At 39.7% G+C, this 21,976-nt stretch overlaps 3 protein-coding genes across 4 annotated transcripts in view; 1 reads left to right on the top strand and 2 right to left on the bottom strand.

Moving 5' to 3' along the window:
* Positions 1 to 258: 258 nt before the first annotated feature.
* LOC121299247 (talin rod domain-containing protein 1-like) lies at positions 259 to 3,940 on the bottom strand. Its single transcript, XM_041226910.1, has 2 exons — positions 2,809 to 3,940; positions 259 to 1,898 (listed from the first exon to the last, which is right to left on the bottom strand). Exons 1-2 carry the CDS (start codon positions 2,812 to 2,814, stop codon positions 795 to 797), a joined length of 1,110 nt encoding a protein of 369 aa, XP_041082844.1. The 5' UTR covers positions 2,815 to 3,940; the 3' UTR covers positions 259 to 794.
* A 3,415-nt stretch (positions 3,941 to 7,355) lies between these two features.
* LOC121299290 (LRP chaperone MESD-like) lies at positions 7,356 to 11,157 on the top strand. The gene is made up of 3 exons (XM_041226967.1): positions 7,356 to 7,551; positions 8,351 to 8,583; positions 9,656 to 11,157. The coding sequence occupies exons 1-3, from the start codon at positions 7,393 to 7,395 to the stop codon at positions 9,912 to 9,914; spliced, it is 651 nt and encodes a 216-aa protein (XP_041082901.1). The 5' UTR covers positions 7,356 to 7,392; the 3' UTR covers positions 9,915 to 11,157.
* Positions 11,158 to 15,179: 4,022 nt separating this feature from the next.
* Positions 15,180 to 21,976, bottom strand: part of LOC121299289 (cell migration-inducing and hyaluronan-binding protein-like) — a 48,916-nt gene continuing 42,119 nt past the window's right edge. For both annotated transcript variants that reach the window (XM_041226965.1, XM_041226966.1), the window contains exons 17-29: positions 21,817 to 21,902; positions 21,523 to 21,654; positions 21,344 to 21,379; positions 21,105 to 21,260; positions 20,501 to 20,681; positions 19,895 to 20,110; positions 19,408 to 19,619; positions 18,951 to 19,136; positions 18,336 to 18,540; positions 17,926 to 18,012; positions 17,333 to 17,490; positions 16,762 to 16,862; positions 15,180 to 16,268 (exon numbers count right to left, since the gene is read on the bottom strand). In XM_041226965.1, coding sequence (XP_041082899.1) covers positions 16,138 to 16,268; positions 16,762 to 16,862; positions 17,333 to 17,490; positions 17,926 to 18,012; positions 18,336 to 18,540; positions 18,951 to 19,136; positions 19,408 to 19,619; positions 19,895 to 20,110; positions 20,501 to 20,681; positions 21,105 to 21,260; positions 21,344 to 21,379; positions 21,523 to 21,654; positions 21,817 to 21,902 — 1,887 coding nt within the window. In that variant the 3' untranslated portion in view covers positions 15,180 to 16,137. The remainder of the gene's footprint in view (positions 16,269 to 16,761; positions 16,863 to 17,332; positions 17,491 to 17,925; positions 18,013 to 18,335; positions 18,541 to 18,950; positions 19,137 to 19,407; positions 19,620 to 19,894; positions 20,111 to 20,500; positions 20,682 to 21,104; positions 21,261 to 21,343; positions 21,380 to 21,522; positions 21,655 to 21,816; positions 21,903 to 21,976) is intronic.

The following is a 21,976-nucleotide window of genomic DNA, read 5'->3' as shown; positions in this document are numbered from 1 at the left end:
TGTCATATTACGTAAACCACACGTATTAGTTACCATCTTGGACTAAGCTCTGCAAGACACACAACCTTTATTTTTCAAGCTAACACAATTTGGATTAAGATGATCAATTCTCACTTGTATGCTTTTAAATGAATCAGGCACGTTTCTAAAGCATTAGATGCACAAGATGATGCTTTGAAGACAGCAGGCGGCTATGCTAAAGCAGAGATGAGGTACTTCAGGCTGAATGACAGCAAGGACTTAACCGACAAGGAGGCGTATGAGAAACAACATTTTAATAGTTGAAATAAATACTCCAGTACATGCATGATCAAAACACATTAAAAAGACTAGCAAGTCTGGTACATAGTGTAAAATCTCTAGAACACGCTCACAGCAGCTTTTACCCATTTAAATTCACTTATGGAAAACATAAACACAACTGCCACTCTCCACTTTTACACAAATGATTCACTTCTACATATCACATGATTTCAAAAGGTCAGACACCTGTAGCTACATCCATCATTTTATATGCTGTGTTTTCAAATGTTTGAAAACTGAGGTAACCTTTTTATTACATTTTATTTGAACTTTGCGCAGATTTGGCTAATGATGAAGGTCAAAAGAGATTTCTGACAGTTAAGAGAGACCTCAAATCACATCCAGCGCGATTAAAGCTCTTTCTTGTTTTACTATATCAAATTGTGTATTAATCTCATACCAGCTTACATGTCACCATTAGCCAGAGCAGGGGAAATCCAATAAAATTCTTTGGTATATAAAATTGTTGTTAAGATGTTATTTTAAGGTTTTTAATTCACAGAATGGGAATTAACTGGTGGTAAAGTCCTGGGTGAAGATCTGTCCCTTAGTGCCTGAGATAGCAAGTTGCATCCATCGGAGACGGCACAAGCAGAGTTCCGCAATCGCTCCCTGTAATCAGGCATCTTGGTGCTACTTTCTGGATGCTGGGCTACATCCCTGAGACCTTGAGTCAGGAGCACACAAGCTGAAACCACACTCATGGCGCCTCCGAGAACCGCAGTCTGCACTGCCTTCCCCTCGGGGTTGATGGTGGCAGCTTTGCCCAAAAACTGGGGCTCAGTAGCAAAGCCCACCAAGGCATGCACAGACTGCACCAAAGGTCCGCTGAACAGGACGCACCTGTTCCTTGTCAGTTCACTGGGAGATGTTTTCACCTCTTTAACGCAGGCCAGGAGGGCAGTGGCACTGGTACTCATACACTTCACGCTCAGTTTAAACTGCTCCTTGGCAAACTTGTCTTTGGATTTATCACTGGCCAGGACACAGGCATCTGTCAGGGTTTTTAGGTTTTTTGAGATGTTTTGGGACACCTCCAGTAAAAGCTGTGGGGTCAGCTCTCCTAATGCGGTGGTCCTCAGGATGCCACAGCTTTGCTCCACTTCATGCCTGCACCGAGTGACTTTGTAGCGATCCACTAAGCCCGGTAGAGCAGGTTGGGAGCCGGGGGTCTCCACTGCAGCCAGGTAAGCAGCGTGCGCTGAATACTCAGTCAATGAGACCACCAGGTCCCCCATTTCCATCAGCCGGTCCCCTACCTCGGTGAACTTGCCCATGTTGAGCTGGCTCTGGATATCGTGCGTCAGAATGGAAAGTTCCTTGGTCCTGGCGATGACGGTATCCCTGCACTTCTCAAAAGTCTCGGCGACATAAAGGCCATCTGTATTGACGACCGGTCTCGTCTCACTGGACAACAGAAGCAAATCCGCCACCAGCTGCATCTTGCTTTTGCAGGTATCACAAAAGGAGGAGAGTTTTTTCCTCTGTTGTGAGCCGCCGCTGCCGCTGAGATGGCTGGATGAACCCTCGCTAGTAGATTTGCCCGAGCCACTACTAGCCATAGTAGGGTGGTCAAGCTGATTTATTTTGGATTTCTGAAACAGTTCAAATAACAGACATCATATTCGGGGGTTGCAACTTGGACATTTTTCATTTGTTCATCAGCTGCTAACCTTTTAAACTGTGCACTCTTAAATTGAAATGTATAAAGTGATTTGTATTTGTATTGTTATTGCTATTATTTTAAATGGACATACTTGCAGCTCTCAGTTTTACAAACAGCCTTGGATCTGTGTTTCAGATAACGTATAGAACAGGCTTTTTACAAATTTACTATCCCACAACAAGCTTACTCCTGAGGTGGGCGCTGTCTTTTTGCTGATTGGGAGAGCTTCAGATTTGGACTGTTTCACCCCCTCTGTCAGTGACAGCTTTCAATCAAGCTTTGAAACAGACAGCTGACAGGAGTGTGCAGGGACTGGATGCCAGGAGAAAGGAGACAGGTTTTGATCTGATTGTATTCAAAACGATACAAAAACTGCCTAGCATTACATTAAAATTGTAGCTGAAATTAAATGTTGCTTCGGTCTTCTGCGTTTTAGTTTACTCCTTGCTTCCAAACAGCACACACACACACTATAAATAAACCTCAATTATTGTTTCTACAAATGCCCTTGGCTGTCGTCGCCCCCCCCAGAGATTTCTGTTTCAAAAATAAAAATGGCAAAAACCTTACGTTACCTGGGGCGTTGACTGACAATAATAACAATAATAACAATAATAATAATAATAATAATAATAATAACAACAACAAAAAAAAAAAAAAAAAAAATGCAGTGGCACGGGATTGATCGGCACAATGCAGTTTTGTTAGAATTAAAAAAAGCAAAACATTTTTTTTTATTTATTTTTTTAAATTCCCAAAACAACCAAAAAATATATCGGTAAAGATTATGTACTGTAATTGCGCTGATATACTTTTTAGTATCTTGGAATTTAAAATACCTGCATGCGAGAGGGCGGCAGAGTTTCTTTGCACCGTTGACCAACAACTGTATGATCTGATTGAGCTCAGTTTGACCACCCTATAGTGCCTGTCGGGCACTTGCATGCCTCTTCTAATGCGACCACCACCAGTGCAGTTCCGAGTGACCTCACCAGGATCGCTGTGCTTTTCCAGCATCATCATTCCATTAATGTAACAAAATAAAAGCCTCTCGAGCTGGAGCCACTGGCGAGCTGCTGCTATCCTCTTTCGGCTTTTAATCGTTTCTTTTTCATGCAAAACCCCGTTATGTAAACTAGTTCTTTCTGCAGGTACAATCCCGTTTGCATGTCTATTGTCCGAATGCCCCCCTTATGAAAAAGAGATGCATGACCCCCTCCTCGCCCGGCGTTGGTGTTGGTGGTGACGGCGGCTGGTTTCGGTTTTGATGATATCCATAGCAAATAACTATTCTTCTTAAACCGCTGCTTCTTCTCCAGTTAAGAGCAATAGTTTTTACGATACAGGTTTACCTTCAAACTCCTTCGAAAAGAACTGCTCGTGATTCTTCACAGCTCCTGCTGCATCCGATCAGGAAGCAGAAGAAGGTGTGGCCGTGGTTGGGCTGCCTGACTATACACAGCAAAAAGCCGAGGGAGCGCTCTACTCTCCAAAATACTGCAACTTATTTTCAGGCTGGGTCTTTAAACACACTTCGCGGCGTAAAAACGAGAAAAACAACGGCACTCCCGGTGTTTGGACACAGCTTTTCAGTGTGGGCGCAGTTCCAAGTGGCAGCTTCTGTTTCTCTGGTTTTATTTTGTCCGGGTTTCAAGGCATACTGCTCTCCTCACCGCCACAAGCCATCCCTTGCCGAGGCCCCGACGTGGGTGCATTCGACTACCGGTGCGGGTACAAAGTTACAATATTCCAGCAAGCGGGGTAGCGTTCCCAAACCGGACCGGCCTAGCCCCTTCCATCACGCTCCCGATGCTTCCCGTGAAATTTCAAAGGAAAGATATGAGCCGTGCCGTTAGCGATAAATACTTTCTGTAGACACTGTCACCGAAACATCGCTTTAAGATCTTCAGCAGTGCCTTTGCCGCAACCTCAGTTAAACCATATGTTTGTGTTGTGCGTCACCTCCGTCCGTTTTTTTTTAAAATGATTGACTACTTGGATGCACGCAAACAAACGATTTCTGTACAAAGTCCCATATTACTGTACGAAGTTGATCATTGTATTATAGTGAATTTTTATTAAATGCAATTTTTACTTGACTTGTCCTAAAGTTTACTATGGGTTGGTTAGTTCACAGTAGGCGTTTTATGGTGTTCATCTATGGGAATACATTTTTTTAAATTATATATATATATATATTATATATATAATATATATATATATAATATATATATATATATATATATATGTGTGTGTGTTTGTGACTGTGTGTTTAATGTATCAATATAATCTCTCTATATAATATAATGCATTTTAAGCTTTGGCAATAATATACCGCAATGGACACCGACCCAATTTGAATGGTTTGAAAATCATGGGACTGTATTTTGAATGCACTTTTTTTTATTAGATCAACCCTACCTCGGTGTATTGTGTGTTCTTGCTGCTCGGGAAACAGAAAACTACCCTGGGCGGGTGTAATCTGATCCTTTGCTGTCCGAGGTAATTATAACGTCACTGATTCAACACGACCTGAAAAGAACGAAATGCGGAGTAGCCAACCAGAAGTCACACAGGAGGGATTTGTCTCTCTGGACACGCCTTATGTGGGCTTGTGCCGTGTGATTGTTCAGAAGTGTGAGAGTTTTTGGTCGCGGTTGAGAATGGTGTTCGTCATTGGTTAAACATCTAACGGAAACAAAATAGTAGCCCATTGCTATGTGTGAATTTGAATAAAACAGCTACATGTCATAAATGAATGAGACTTGATTCGCAAAAGGAAATGCAGTTTTTTTTTTTGGTTATTTGGCACTTACTAAAATGTCTCCTTGTGACTAGCTCTCCATTAAACCATTAAGAAGTCAGTTATTTTTAATTTAAAGACACCCCGACAAGAAGACCGCCGTAATAGAAACACCCAAAATGAAGCAAATATATTTGTATTAAATAAACAATCTCTTAAGCTCTGTTTGTGTGGATTCTGCAATAGCCACACGTAAGATGAAGCAGTTAAAAAGGCATTTTACAGACCAATTAACTTTGTTAACAGCTCACACTGTTTTAAAGTCCACACCAGTTTATTCGTTTCCAGTGCTCCGGCTGCAAGCAGTTCTGCATTGTCAATCGTGCAGCTGCACAGGGCGCTGTGCCATTGGGTGGAGTGTCCTGTGAGGAAACTGTGAGGTTTCTGTTGACTGAACTGCCGAGTGTATCCCACTCTGTGTGTGTAAGAATGTCAGTGACATGAAGGATTCAACAGAAAAGGAAATACTTCTATAACAGGAATGGGTTATACTTCAGCTTGTTGTTAGAAAGCCATGAGTTGATTAACAAGAATAAAATACACCTGAAGAATTATTTATAATTCAGCCAGATGTTATGTTACTGTAACAAAAACAGACAACAGAAAAACATGTTGTTTATTGTTGTTTATCTATGACCAGTACCCAAAAATAATAGAGAATACCACTGACGAAAATGGCTACAAAAAACAGAGAAAGGAATTAAAAATAAATCTTAAGAAAAGAGGATATAACTAACACATTATTGAGAGAGAATTGAGGAAAGTTAACAAACTCAGTAGAAATGAACTACTAAATTATAAGGTAAGATCACAAATAAAAACAAACAAACAAATACTATCAGCTGTCATGCAAGGGTAGCAACCTTGTATATGGTATATTTTGCACAAAACGTAACAAAATAAAATGCTGTAGGAGAGACAGGAATATCATTATATAAAAGAAAAGAGAACCACCTATCAAATATAAGAAACAAAAAAGAAAATGAACCAATAGTTCAGAATTTTACAAGGAACATGCACCATGTGGTTTTAGAAAAATAAAATTTGATAAAGTCCAGTACAGAAGAATAAAAGAAAATAAATGGATAAATAGACTAGATACCATGATGTCTGAAGGTTTAAACAGAAAGGAACAGTAGATTGTTACATCATTAACTATACAGTAATACCACAAAGACACTCAATTCAAAGAGAAATACATGTGTGGTTACCATGGCATCAAAAGCCTATACATACCTCCAATGTTTGTTTTCAAACACACTTTCCCTTGACAAAGGCATGTTAAATATACCAGAACTTTGGGAAGCTGGCTCTTTGAGCAAAAACTATATATATAAAGCAAACAAAAATCATGGCACAACAACGCAAGCCTGCACAGGTAGACTAAGCAATAAAGAACATTATACAGTGTATATGTTTATTTTTTTCTTAAAACACTTTCCAAACATATTTTAGTTCAGTCTTACTGCTCATTTAGCCTCTATAAACAAACATCCTCTTCTCTTTCTCCTTTTCTTTTTGCACAATGAAGTGCAATCACCTCATAATGTTGCTCTTGTGCCAAATTTAGAAATCTTGGCCTGAGCTTTTGGAAAGCAACACAATGGAAGGGAAGTTTTACTCCCTTTGACACCCATCTGAGGACATGAGTTCATGTCTCTCTCTCTCTCTCTCTCTCTCTCTCTCTCTCTCTCTCTCTCTCTCTCTCTCTCTCTCTCTCTCTCTCTCTCTTAATTCAATTCAAATTATTATTCTTTATAAAGCTTTATTACATTTTCACAATGCCTTATTACACTTTGCTATGCTTTTACTATAGGGCATTTTCATAAGGGGTGTTTACTGCCAGTAATGGCTCCAGCATAGCCAGATATACATTCTGCAACCTGTAACTGTAAATATACAGCCAACCTCTTTGGATGTAGTTTTCCTTCATTTAATTGCTTTCACTGCCTTAATTCCACTCATTGAGTGAAGCCCCTGGTTTCAGTGTATGTGTTCTGCAAAGCTGGTGTGAGCCTTCCGCTGCTTATTGGTGTGTGCTGGAGCAAGCATGCAGATAATTAGGGAATAGTCTCTTGTACATCCGTACTCACTGTGAACAGCACACATTAAATGAATGTGACCTCAATCTGGTAGGAAAAGTCTGCTAAAACATTTTATTCTAAAAACAAAAAAATAAATGATCAGCATTTGTTTTATGGCAATGGTTTCTTTTACTTCATTTAGCTTGATCATTTCAAATAATAGTGCATTTAAACACCCTCGATGTTTATAGTATACACTTTGATTATCTACTCCACTTTAAATGAATTTGATATTATCCTCATGATGAATGGGTAAAGGAGTAAAATGATATTAGAAGTTTTACCTAATTACATTTACAAATGCACCTTTATCCCCAAAATGAGTGCTGGAAACTTTGGCTCCATAAACTACCCCTTTGTAGGGTTTACACATTTACTGGATAGAATATAATAAATGTTTGAATCAAGCCTCCTGTAGAAGTCACCTTTTAACTGTGTGTAGCTATATGTGGGCGTGTCTACATAACCACGCCTCCTGTTCCAACGGCCTGACGTTTATATCTAGTCAGCCAGTCAGATTAGAACAACTGATAAAGATGGCGTCCCCCAAGTGGAGTTGTCTGTTGTTGATGTTGTGCCTAACTATTTTCTGCATAGCGACAGCAAACGACGTCAAAAATCAAAAACCCAAAAAGAAAAAGGACATCAGGGATTATAATGATGCAGATATGGCAAGGCTGCTGGAGGAGTGGGAGGTATGCTTTTCTCTTAATTGCTAGATTCATACATTGCCTTTAGTACAGACCTCTACCGCCGTATACGGTAGATATGTATTGTCAAGCTGGTTAAAAATATATATTAGTGTATATCATGTGAGAATGAGGTCAAACAGATGATATACACAGTGGTTGCACGTTCCGTACATACCAGGGTCGATATGTTAACACGTTCCGAGAGGTCAAATGCGGTGCACTAACGCCGATGACTTAGGCTATTATTAAATAATAATAATAATAATAATAATAATAATAATAATAATAATAATAATAATAGAAGATGACTATTATGAACGATACGCAATATCCTGCTGCACATCGTTGCCGTGTTAAGTACCTTTTATTCTAAAAGTTGTTTCCTGGCTGTAGTTAAGCATTGGTGGTAGTCATGTGACCCCCTTTCTCTAAAAACAAGAGGAAGAAGGATGATGCTGATGAAATCCAGAGTTTAAACATGAACCTCATAACAGGCCCCAGCCAGGACGACTGAGTCTTGGTTTAACAAAACTGAAATGCAGTTTTCGCAAAGAGGGGTATAAAGCTAGTTTAGGCAGGAATGGAAATAAGACTCTCATTCCATAACAGTTGGATCCGTTCCTGGTTTTACTATTCGTTTAATAGCAAACGCATAAGCTTGTTACCTGTACACTGTGGCTAATCAAGATTATAGTAAAACATGGAATGCGCGAAACTGCAGTGCAGTCTTATTGCCATCCACGTAAGGACAGGGAACATAAATTGCTGGTTAACACTTTGTTTTTCTTTTACTTTTGCGCAGAAAGATGATGATATTGAAGAGGGTGATCTCCCAGAACACAAAAGATCACCTCCGCCTATCGACTTTTCTAAAGTGGATCCAAAAAAGCCTGAAGAGCTTCTGAAGTTGTCCAAGAAAGGGAAGACGCTGATGGTGTTTGCGTCTGTCTCTGGAAATCCCACTGAAAAGGAGACTGAGGAGATCACCAGTCTGTGGCAGGGCAGCCTCTTCAATGCGAACTATGATGTTCAAAGGTAGGGTTGCATTTCTGCCATTGCTCAGCTACAAGTTTCAAACTTTCAAGAAGCAGTGTCATGGCATAATAAATGCAGCTGTCATTCTGACCCTTGACTGTGGTGTTTGGTTCTTTTAAATATCAGGTTACATTCTGCAATAACAGGAAACAAGTAGCTCAAGTTAGGGGAGGTACAAACTGGCTTATGTATTTGAGACCGATAACAAATATGTCATGAAGGAAAATATATTAAAAAAAAAAAAAAAAAAATGTTTTTTTTTTTTTTTTTTTTTATTTGAATCTATTTCAGAAGTTAAATCTAGGTGTCAGATTGGCTAGCTGAAGACAGCTAGGTATTCCAGAGTCACAGTAGCTTCAGGTTCAGGTCTGATAAAGTTCCCCAACTAATCCAACTACTTTTATAGTATTTAGACATATGAACTTGTTCTCTCTCTCTCTCTCTCTCTCTCTCTCTCTCTCTCTCTCTCTCTCTCTCTCTCTCTCTCTGCTGAAGTCAAAGGAACTTCCTTGTGCTTATTATAGAACTGTATCTCTTGTGGTTGAGAGTGACTCGCATGCATTGGGAATTCTATTAAATGTCATGGTCTGTAATTTGCATACAGTAAATGAGTGGTGTGAGGACAGCTTGACAGTAATTATAAATTGGAGAAGTCATTTTTTACATGGTCTAATGGTATACAGAAACCTAGTACCTCTGGTTATAATGCAGGTTTACCCTGCCTTGCTGTATTGGAGTAAATAATATCTGTATTTGATCTCCTGCTGTTCTGCAGCATTCTGTCTAGTCTGACAGCTGTTGCACATTTGTTATGTCTGTAGACAGCGTCAACCCCCTGTGTTTTTAAAGTCATATCTTTCCTGGTGTATAAATCGTTCTGTTTTATAGAAAGCATGTTAGAATCTTTCATGTGTATGCAGGGAGCTCAGATTTACTTCTCGTAAGTGACCAGACTAAATAACCTAGTGACACCACGTCAGACATGGCTCTGGAAGTGACTGCAGTTTAAAAACTCTGTCAAGTTTTAATTCTTATTTTTCCCTTCTTATGATTGATTTTGACTCCCACTCAGATTCATTGTGGGCTCTAACCGTGCCATCTTCATGCTGCGGGATGGGGGCTACGCGTGGGAGATCAAAGACTTCCTTGTTAACCAGGACCGCTGCGCTGAGGTGTCTGTGGAGGGTCAGGTGTTCCCTGGGAAAGGAGCTGAAAATAAGGGCAAGCAGGAGGAGAAGAACAAGATCAACCCAGAGAAGAAGGAAGAAAGCAACAAATACAAATCCAGCAAAGAGAATAAGAAGGCTAACAAAAACAAAGTAGAGCTATGATCCTCGTTCGTGTGAACTGTGCCTCTAAACAGCTTTTATACTACAGCACGTCCCTCCCCTGTTTACTGAGGCATCCCTTAATCCTGTGTGCTTTAATCCTGGTCGGTGTGCTTCTCCAATGGAACAGTCACACCATCAGGGTTAAAGGTACACCTTCAATCAATCAATCAATCAATCATTCAGTCTTTATTGAAACAAAACGAAAGTGCGTGCAGGTAAATGAACTAAACGCTTGTTTACCATTACTCGGTTTCTTTGGGATTAAAGGTGGATCAGCATGGATTAGTTATCACATTTGAAGGTTTACCCCTAGTAGTATTAAGTTACTCATTTAGAAAAGACTTATATGTGAAAAACTCCAACAAAACTCATGGTACGGTTATTTCAAGTTTTAAGTTTATTGATACGTTCATAGACGGCCAGCATTAGCAGGATAACATGTTTTCCCCTGAGTTACTGTGTTATGGTTGGCAGGCTTTCCCCACCTCCTCTGCTAGGAAACAGGTCATTTTCACTTATTTAAAGTGGTGGTCTTCGTAGCTTGCTCTGCAGTAAGACCAGTACATGTCAGTCACTTCTACTTATAATCGGATCGCATCAGGGCTCAAGGCTTATTCGCAACAATGGGTTCTATGCTGGCCAACCACAGCTTGAATTTGACACCACAGCCAGTTGATTGCATATGCACACATTTTAATAAATTGTTGTAGCATTGTAGGGTTCACGTTTTTGATTTTGAAACCGATAAAGCACAAAATTAGATAATTCTAAATCTGTTTCCATTATGTCTGGCTAATGTTAAGAATACAAAAAAAAGATCATTTAATCTGGAATTTGTAGTAGAAAAACTGTTTTAACAAAACCTGAAAATTATTACAAAATAGTTTACAAATAAAGCCTAATTGTATGTGTATTGTTGTTTACGTTTATAAAAGTACCATCTGTTGTATGTTTAGAAAAACATTACCCTAATACAGTCTTCTATGTTTTTTTTTCCCCCACCAAAGCAAAAATCTGCTGTATATTGCTAGCAAAGTACAGTATAGTCCACCATAAGGATCTGGCCATGGCATTTCTCAGTGGTGTGTGAATTACCCTTCGATGTTATTGCATAGCTTCAATTTTAACTTGCATCCTAAATGGCAGCGAATGAAAAGGGATAATAAATGAAGTCTGTTGATGACTCCTGGTGTTAAATGGTATTAAGTAATATATTTACTTGGATTTTTATAATAAAAGTTTTTCTACCATAGTACAGTTGTTTTTCCTACGCTTTCTTCTATTTGGAATCCACAGAGCCAGCTCGGTTATTTACATGAAACCTGTTTTGTGTATAGAACAGGTTCTCAAGCACAGTACTTCTTGACAAAAAGCCACTCCTTGTGCTAGCGCTGTTGGCCCACTTGATCTGACACGTTCTCTGTTGAGTCGGTTGGAATTTAATACCACAGGGTGATTCGGCACTTTTACAAGCCTGTCTGTGTCAATTATAAGAAAGAATTCAGTCAGCCTTGCTAAGATTAATCATTGTCATGTAATCTTCTGTGCTGTATGTGTACTGGTTGAAGCTGATTACCGGCAACAACAAGCAGCTTTGTTTGAGGTTGGCAATTTAATTTAATGTTCAGCTTTAACAGGCTACTGTCAACAATTGTTTTATTTTTCAAGATTTTCCGGTATGAATTGCCAATATAGTATAATACTGAAAATGTGGATTACATCAGTGGATTACTGTAGCTCCATTTACTATGAAGAATGTGTGCATGCTTCTAGAATTGAACTCACCCTTTTGTATTTGCTTCTGAAGAGGACACAGCAGAATTTCCTTGTTTTGTGTGATGCCAGTGCCAGTTGGATTTATATTTGCTCACCGCGCACCAGCGACCCCTGTAGTCTGGCCTGGCTCCCGCGGGCTTGCCTGTAAGCTGCCCAGAGTGGCGTTATACTCCGACGCTGTAGCTCTAACGTGGCTGTGTGGCGAGTCTGCAGCGTGAAAAGAAGCGGTCGGCTGACGGCACACGCTTCGGAAGGCAGCGGGTGTCCATCTTCACCACTCCCATCAACGCAGGGATGGTAGCGGTGAGCTGAACCTAAAATAATTGGATATTCTGAATTGGGAGAAAATACAAAAAATAATTGGTGACTACTAAAATTTAAAAAGAAAACCCAAAAAAACACTTTCTCATTCCAGGCTCTGTCAATAGATTAAAATCTGTTAATGCCAAAAACAACCAACAAATTACATAAGGAGGGATCCATTAATTCTAATTAGAGAAACCAGCCTTGTGGATTAAAGGAATCAACAACCCTAAAAAGAAGATTCATGCAATAGATAGAGCTGTTTCTTAGCAACATCGTGCTTACAAAAGACAACACCGTTGTTCTGTGTACCTGCTAATGATTACAAAGAAAAGCTGTTCACTGAGTTACTCAATTACCAGATGATGGTTTTTCTTATTTTAGAATTTGACATGGTCAGCCATTAATCTGATTCCCTTAGGAACTGATCATTTGCTTAATTAGTCCTTTTTAATTGTTTTCAGCTGTTTTGCAAAGTTCAACTTATAAACTGTTATAGCTAACTTGAATTCTGCAATTACTTATGAGCTGAAAACAATTTAAAAGGTCTAATTAAGCAAATGATCAGTTCAATTAAGGGTCTAGTTCAGTAATTGAGAGCTCAGTTGGCATGAAAACCAGCATTCTCAGTGGGCCCCCAGGACCAGGTTTGAGAAACACTGATAGAGACCCTTGTTCTTTCGAAGTTGTGGAATGATGTTGAAACATTTCAACGTTATCATTTTTGTTTTTTCAGTAAAAGAATGCTGTGTGTGGGTTTTTTTTTTTTTTTTTTTTTAAATAAATATTAATTTTATTTATGCATTCCAACAAGTTATCACAGATGATGATTTTTAAAATGGGTCACAGGAACTAATAATCAGAGCCAGCAGCATTTTGTTAAGTGTAGTTCATGACAGTCAGAAGATTAAATGGAGCCAGCGCATACAGTATGTGCCCAAATGGCCTGCTAGGATATGATCAGAATTCCTTGTGTTTATGAGAACCGTCTAACTCGGACGTCATGATTTTCAACACTGCATTCCAGACATGCAAACTGCCAGATAATTCACTGTAATATAGTGCTGGGATGATAATTCTGACAGGTAGCCTCTGATTTCAGAACTGAAAATAGGTCATTAGCAAAGCACTCTAAGGCAGAAGAATTATATTCCTGTACCTTCTCCTAACTGAATCTCAAGATCCTTCTGTGTGGACACAATTTACAAAGGACAGCCCTCAACTGTTTATTAATATTGTATTAGTATATGTTTCATCTCTTATGAATGAGCAAGTAGCAAATGTTTTCTAATACCTCTTGGATGTAGACCATGAACACATGGAATGTAATCGCTGGTGAGCTAAACATCCTTTTGAGGAATGTACATGTAAATGAATTCTGAAAACTACAGCTATGTCTTAAGATATGTTTGCTCAAATTAGTCAGTGTGTTTTAAGATTTTGTGCCGTCTGAGGGGTTTGTTATTCTAGTGATTTTATCCCTACTTCCTCCTTGAGAACCATGGGAACCTTTTAAATCCTTTGGTGCCTTTGCTTATTGAATAGAATATTATAGGCTAGGCCTATATGAACGCATGATCTAGAAATGAGTTGACTGCCCTCTCACAGTAGAAGTAATGTTTTCCCTTTTCCCTGGCTAAAGTATATATGTAACTGCAAAATGTCCTTCCCCCTTGTTCCACACAACTTTGATGGTTATTTTAAATAACCCCTTTGTGTTGCTCCCCTCACTTTATTTCCCTTTCATAAAAAATTCAATTTGCACACAAGTAAAAAGCTTTGATATATCACGGTGATGCATGACATCTGTATCGCCTCTTCTCTTCAGGTCTGTGTTCACCCATTCTCTATGCTTTGATCCAGGTGCTTGGTTTTTATCATCCTTTCTTAATCATTTCTCTTTAATCCTTATATGCTCTGTTAAGCGCTCCTAAAATCTGCTATACCTAATAAGAGTTTTAGTGCAATGTTTGAAGTAACTCTGCTGTGGCTACACCCCTCTGTTTTACAGGAGTGAGTGTCTAGAACATATTCCTAGCTCTGTTAGGATGATGACAAGTGTTTAATTAACTTCCCATCATGTTTGCATCCTTCAATATGTACCTTTTCAATAATGCAATTCTTCATTTTATTATTTTAATCTTTATTCTGTTTTGCTTCCCATATTTCTTGATAATTTTGAGTGCTCATTAAAGATAAGGAACAACGTGCCATTGGTTGTAAGCTCACCCCAATCCAGACCCGAGCACACCCTGCCTTTCAGTACCAGGCCTCTCTTCTACCATCTCTTATAAGGCTGGACCAACAAATTAATTTCACTTGTCCATGCAAGGAACACTGGTATGTTCTTACACCTGCTGTAAGACAGGAAAGTATCTTTTTCAACAGTTTAACCAGACAAGAGTCTCCTGACTTGCGTTCTATTATAGATCTCTGTTTTCAGGGAACTCTTGAAACAGGATAAAAAAGGAAAAGTCCACGTGGTTAAATAAATGGCCTTATAACCAGGAGGTCCCCGGTTCAAATCCCAGTTTAGCCACTACTATGAAAGGCGCTATATAAAAAATACCGAATTAAAGAATAAATGCTTCATGCGTCAAATGCTCTGGCTGTACACACAGCACAGGAAGGAAAAATTTGGATCTTGGTTATGACAATGCACTGCTCTGATAGAACAATGGATCACTTCCATTCCACACTGGCAGCTTTCCAGCTGTAGAGGTCTGAGTTGACTAACCCAAGCTGGAATGACCAGAAATTATACACAGGACAAAGTTTGAATCATTTAGCAGCTTTGCCACCTGAGCCCATAGAGTTCCATTACGAGAGACAAAAGGCTGTAGATTTTGAATTTAAAATGGCTATTTGACTAAACATATTTATAATTTAAAAAAACAACTGTCAATGAGAAATCACTTCATTGTTCTTAGATAAGACTGACCTTTTTTTTTTTTTTTTTTTTTAAAGTGTATCATGGTTAATTATACAGCAAGCAACTGTCACACGAATAGAGTGAGTAATTAATAAAGGTCTGGTTAATGCATTTACCATAGCAGACAGAATATAGCACTGTCAGTTACCTAATGGCTATTTGGATAACAGGTGGTGATATCAAAGTTCAGATAAGGTGTTACTGTATGTGCAATGATGGGACACAAGACAGGAGAAGCGTTCTACACGTTAACACTTTTATTGAGATCTGTACATTGTGTTACCTTTGATCAGCTACAATCACAACAGTGCTTTTACTAACTTAACTTTCACATCCACATGAATTACATTCTTTTCCACAGTACTGTACAAAAAACCATAGTGCTGTGTAATAACAATAATTACACACCGGTCTGGGTTATAGCGCATCGGACAATGCTTACAACTTTTACAGTCAGGACAGTAATACCACAAACACATTACAACTTCTAATGTGTTCAGTTGTGCCTGTACAATAAATAAGTATAAAATATAACTCTTTAATCAATCTGCTGTATATTAGAAACATATTTAAACATACAAAACACTGACAGCTACAATCTCCGAAAAAAGACCAGCTATTTCGGCAAGAGGAAAAGTAGAAGCCTGTGTTTGATACCCAATTAAGAAATTGGCCAATGCCATAGATTTAAAACCTGAATATCAATAACCATGATAGATAGAAATATTTGGTATTGAATAGAAACCGTTTATAAAAAGAAAAGCCAATTTTTTTATTTTTTTTTTTTACTGTTTTGATCAATGGAACAAATTTGATTCTAATCTGTCTACATTTCTCGCTGGTACAGAACAAGGCAAGCTTTTTAATATGAAAGACTCCACACCCACCAAAAACTACTATTTTCTTTTTTTGCCATTTAGAATTCAGAGAAACTACAGAACAAACTAATCAAATCGTCACTGGAATGTGACTGGTGTTAACACCATTTACATACAACAAAATGGAATGCTTGTATTCTTTTTTTTTTAAATCAAGCATATTCAATACACATTACAACCACTTACTTGAACATTGTCACACACAACAAGACTAGACATGCTTTAATACATGCATGCTCTTTCTAAGCAGAAATCAGTAGTCCTCTCCCTCAACCCCCTTAGTTTCAGACAGTTAACCTGGACAGTGCTGGCAGCAGGAAGCAAGTCCCTGTTTTCATCGAAGTTTCATTTTCTTCACCACAGGAATTGGCAGCACTTGATGAATTTTAGCCGCTTCGTCGTCTGTGATGAGTTTCACCCAGTCAGGTGTGTAACTTCCTTTGAACCCCACAAACACCAGCTTGTCTACAAGTAAGAGAACATTAAAGAAACATAGAAGCTAGTTATCAAGAATGCGTTTGTGTTAATAACTGAAATATTAAACACAATATACAGTGTATATATAGAGTATATAAATTGGTTAAATGTATGCACATACATACATGTATATTGAACAAGCTTTACTTTGTAACTATGCTTTTGTATTTGGTAATTGATAATTAATTTAATGCTAAAATTAATTAAAATCTGCCTGAATTTGAAATATCCTGACCTCTTGTGTTCAGATTTATGTACACATTTGCCCTGGAATATCAGTGAAACTGACACAGCACCACCTGCTGTTACATTGTACAAACTTCATTAGAAGTTAAGACACATAGTAAGGCAGACATTATAGTCTTAAACCCCAATGCAAGTGCGTGACTTAATTGTGTGCTGTGTGTGCAGATTTTTCAGACTAACCTAGGTACAATACAAACTATCATTACAGAAACAACACTCCTGCAGCGTAAATTACCTTTTAACTTCACATTGTTTTCTGCTCCAAGTTTTTCAAGTATTTTAGTCCATGGCCCTTTGGTTACCAAGCGTCCTTTTGAGGTCATTATCACAATAGACCTATAAAACAACATCAGCATAAAACAGAGGATGAATAATTACAAACCCGCTCTCACAACCACCCCTGGAGATGTGCAACACGCAGTCTAAACGCTCTGTGACAGCTACACAATGCAGAGTGTTCTGTGAAATGACTTGCAGTGTAAATAGCATTTTTGTTTGATGTGCATGCCACTAAAAGCATTTCAGATTGCTTAAACAATGGTTGATTAGCTGTAATACAGACACATCCCCTCACACTGTTTGAGAAGCTTGCTGATAAATCCAAAGGGAAGCTGCGCTGTAGAATACAAACTATGAATCTCTTGGGGGAGTGCTTTCCCGAGTCAGTGAATGACATAAGGTTTTGCAGATTCTTACTTTAACCCCCATGTTGCTAAGATCCTTTTCTGATTAATATAAACCCTATCAATGAAGCTGCTGTCCTGCAGAACAATGGAAAGCCGCCAGTCTTTGGATCTGCTACTTACTCGTCTTTGAGGCTTGCTACGTAGTTCTCGATTTGGGCCGGGATTCCCAACAGAATTGAGTTTCTAAACCCTTTGCTGTCCAGCACCTTCCCATATTGACCGTCAATGACAGTCAGCTGGACTCCATCCTCAGGCTGGTATAGTTTCTTCCCATTGACCTAACAACAGATAACATCAGAAGATTCATACTCTGCAACTTACAGAGTAATACCAATAACAAAAATAATGCCTTAAAAATGAGTGTCAGGTTTCTTTTGAGATTAAAATCTCAAAATGCACATTTGTGTAATATTTGATTAGTGTTTGCACTAGTGTTAATTGTGTATATACACACAAGTAAAAATGCATTTAATAATTCTATTATAGAACATTATAATATGGATTATTTTCACATGATACATTATTTGACGATCTCCCACAGTTCAGTTTTAACTGCGGGTTGGTTAGACATTGCAAAGAAATGGAAGAAAGGCAGGACACAACAGATGATGTAGCATTTGATTCAGCACCCCCTTGTCGATTATTAATGTATAATAAAGTGGGATTTAAAGTAGCTGATATGGGGTGGGGTGTAAAGCTTTATAGGGACCAACCTCGGCATAGGCAAAATCATCCCTGATATGGAAAAATCTGGTATTAGAGGACTCCAGCTTGGCCTCTAGGAAGTGCTCCTTTGTGCGCTGTTGAAACACAGAGGGGAAACTTTTCACTGGGAGCAGGAGTTACACATTAACTTGTGTACCATGAAAGGTTCCAATGAAAAGGTTAGTTCAAAACTGCCATACCAACTTGGGGCAATATAAATGTGAAAACATTTATTCCCATTTGAGAGAGAGAGACGCACGCTGGTTGCACCCCTTGTTAAAAACTCCAGGCTCTTCAGCAGGAACAGAGAGAGAGCACACAATATTGAAAAGAGGGAAACAGAAATCGAGAACGGAGCTCCCACACTAGTCTTTCAGGTAAGGTGAACGGAGATTAAAACGAAGGATCAATCATTTACCAGCTTTGAAGTAGACAGCTTCTTTGGCATTGGCACGTCTACAGTGGGCATCTCTGCGTATCTGGGATAAGCCTGGGCTGTACAGTCACTCGGGCCACTGCCCTTGGGGATTACAGCTTTGATCTTTATTCTCTCGCAGCCCTTCACTGAACAGAAGGCAAATTCGTCTTTCTCGTTTTGTGCTGTCAGCCTCAGGAAGAGCAGCCTTGAGTAAACAGAAATAAAGCACAAGAGCTATTTACAAACAGAATCCTGCGAGTCAGCAGGGGAGCAACAAAGCTGTCCAATTATAATAATAGCACTTGCAGACAATCTAGGAGGACCTAACTTAATCATACAGCTTAATACTAATGGCCCTTCTGTGCCACCTTATGAACACACATTGCAATGATGTATGAATTAGATATTCAGATACCTGCATGTAAAACATGCCGCAAGATGGATAGAAATTGTAATTGCAGCTTAGTTTTGCAAACATCTTAGTTTTGCAAACATCAAATTAGCACTGGCTGCACACTTCTAAGGACATATGGAAAATTAGCATTAGAAAAAGAAATTCACTTTGATTTACTACACTTCAGCATGTTTGTAATTGGAGTGGATGATGATGCTTACCCAGTATCCTCTTCCCAGTAGTAGTAGCCCCTCTGCGGGTGACCATGGGCTAGATTATCTTTTTGGGAAGTTTGAAAGAAGATCCCGGTCTTGTGAGTTTGTTTGGTGAGGCGGTTGTGGATGTCAGAGATGATGGAGAAGGTTGTTCCTTTAGGATAGCAAAACCCAACCTGGATCCAGTCATTCCTACAAAGAGTAACCAAAAGTGTACTTTGAAATTGAATGTAATTTGGTAAAATATTCACTAGATGGCACTGGTGCACACACTGGGAGATTACATGTATAAAATGCACAGGAAATCTTACATGCTTATGCTGTACTTTATAAAAAGTGAAGAAATTAGTAAAACTGTATGATCCACAATTAAATGTAGGCTGTTTACATACCAGTATACTTATCAGTAACATTAAGCAATTGATCACCACACCAGTGGGTTGTAATTTGAACACAGCCTTACCTGTTGTAGTTGATGAGCCATATGGTGAGTTCCTGAGGAGCTGTCCCGCCCCAGTGGACAGTGTATCCCTTCTGCAGGGTGACCACAGGCTGGTACTGCTGGTAGTGGTTCTTCTTCCCAAGAGCCCCCACCAGAGAGAGAGGGTGTTCAGGGTACTCGTCTTTAATCATCTTCATGTCTAGGTTAGCTGGGTTACGGGCTTGAATGTAAATCTGTCAAAGATAAGGCAGCATCCAAACCCCGAATTAGACTGTATTAGAACAAGCCATACTATCATCTACCGTTTTGTATTTAATTTATAGCAGTTTTCAGGGAAGTCACTGGATTTGCAAGTGAAGAGGGGTTAGCCAGCCAAGAGCTGTTGTGGGTTAAATTTAAACTGGTACATCTCATTTTTAAGCCTACGATGGTCTACAGGGGGAATTCATAAGCAAAAGGTACAGTGGCACTACGGGGTTTGAAACATGAACGGGAGATGAGAATGAACCTGTGCATAGCGGCCACTGCAGATAGCTGCCCTCCAGTCTGGGACATCGATGCAGTCGGGGTGCCTGAGGAGCCAGTTATCGTCCTTCACGAGGAACGCTCCTGGGTACTCGCTGACAGAGCCGTCAACGTCGTGGAAAATCGTAGTCTTGTCTCCATCCATGTTCATCCTGTTGAACCAGGGACCCGGCTCCCCAAAGAACACCCGCGATGTGATCTGCATGAAGAGAAGCAAGTATCTGTTAGACATGGTGCAAGTGTGCCCTCTGCACACCACTGCTAGATACACAGGGCTTGTCTGCCTACAGCATATTGATGGGGTTTCATTACAGCAGCAGTGTGAAGAAACTCAAGAAGATGCACACTGTATGAGAAAAGGAATCCATCTCACCCATCTTTTTGCCTTGGAATACTATGAGTATTGTATTGCGCCTTGACAAGTTTAAATGACATTAAAATAGACAGCATTCAAGTACCAGTACTGCTTTAGTGATGTATATTTGCTGGGAGCTTACCGACAAACCTAAATACATATTTTCTTTGATTTGCTGTCTCAAGCAATGCACAGTTTAAGGAGAGCGTGTCAGCTGTGTGCAGGCAGACGTACCGGCACATCCTCGAAGGTAATGTCAGTCACGTTGTTATTGGGGCAGCTCTGCCAGGAGTTGTTGAGCCTGAAGCCAAAGGCACTGGTGTGGCGCCCGTCGAGTGCAATAAATTTGCGAAAAGTGCAGTTCTGGACATTGATCGGCCCATCATAGATCTGCATTCCCCGAATAGGAAAATCCCTGAAAAATCACAAAAGGACAGATGTAAACTTATAATTAATTGAATAAACAAACAGGGTGGGTAAACTGGCAGATAAGCTACAATCCCATCTATGAGCTGCTCTTGTGCTTTACTGGTACTCATAAGAACACTGCCACACATACATTGCTGATTATGGGCATCTAAAAATAGAGGAGTGGGGTCATGTAACTAATTGCGTAAGTTTTGATGACTTGAGACAAGTTTGAAAAAGACAGCAATAACATGCAATTTTCCTGAACCAGATACAAGATGTTTTGTAGTGGGATTCTGTTCCTTCACAGTTTTCACAACTGGACAGAATTAGTCAGAGACTTGTGCCTTGAACTTAGTCATTTGCTTACTGAGGACCTCTGGAATGCTATTTCAGAGACCTTTCTCTACATGTACTCTGCAGTACTTACACTCCTCTGGGAAGCATCCTGCCGTTGAGATCCGGGCCCCCAGGCCCCCAGATTTGGTTGTCTGGGGTCTCCATGCCTCTGTTCTCACTCTCCCCCACAAACAAGGAGTTCTTCACTTCCTGTTTGGAGCCGTCGTCATCGGGGAATGTCCCACCACTGCAGAGTGAGCAAATCATGAGTCTGCTGTTTCAAATTACTGTGCAATAAAAAATAAGCAAAGGAATCCCAGCAGTTCTTACCTGGCCAGAGTAAGTCCAATTCCATTGTCAGCAAACCTGCACAAGAACAACACATGTTTGGGTTACCTTGTATTAGTTTATTGAACAGCATTCCAGTTGTAATGCGGTATTTCATTCACAAGGCAGTCCTGTCCTCTGTGTGCATTTAAATGATTTGAGGATAATGATTCCAAACTCACTGGCAATCATCCAGCCACACGTCCCCTCCTCGCAGCCACGCACCATGGTCTTGGTTCTTGTAGGCGATAAAGTGCTTGATGATAGCAGGCTCTCTGGGTTTGAAGGGATCAGCATCCTTATGCGGACCGTATCTGTTCAACCACAAGCATACAACATCAGGGGCTGTGATGTCCTTGAATTGGCACATACATATGATAGTATATGCTGTGTCTCCCATGAGTTTCACAGCAGTTGCATATGTAAAAATTACAAGGAAAACTACTGAAAGGCAATACAGTATGTGAATTACTCACCTTGCTCCGATCAAAGAGAGAAAGGGTCTCTTGTCTTTCGCATTGGCTTCTGTGGTTTTAACTCCATTGTCCAGGATCATCCCAGCCTGGGGGGGGGGTGAATCAAATTCAATAATATCAGAACTGGGAACAGACAGAGACTCACAGTGGATACGAAAGC

Source organism: Polyodon spathula, chromosome 24 (assembly GCF_017654505.1).
Source record: "Polyodon spathula isolate WHYD16114869_AA chromosome 24, ASM1765450v1, whole genome shotgun sequence".
NCBI lineage: Eukaryota > Metazoa > Chordata > Actinopteri > Acipenseriformes > Polyodontidae > Polyodon > Polyodon spathula.
This window is presented reverse-complemented; position numbering and strand designations above follow the sequence as displayed.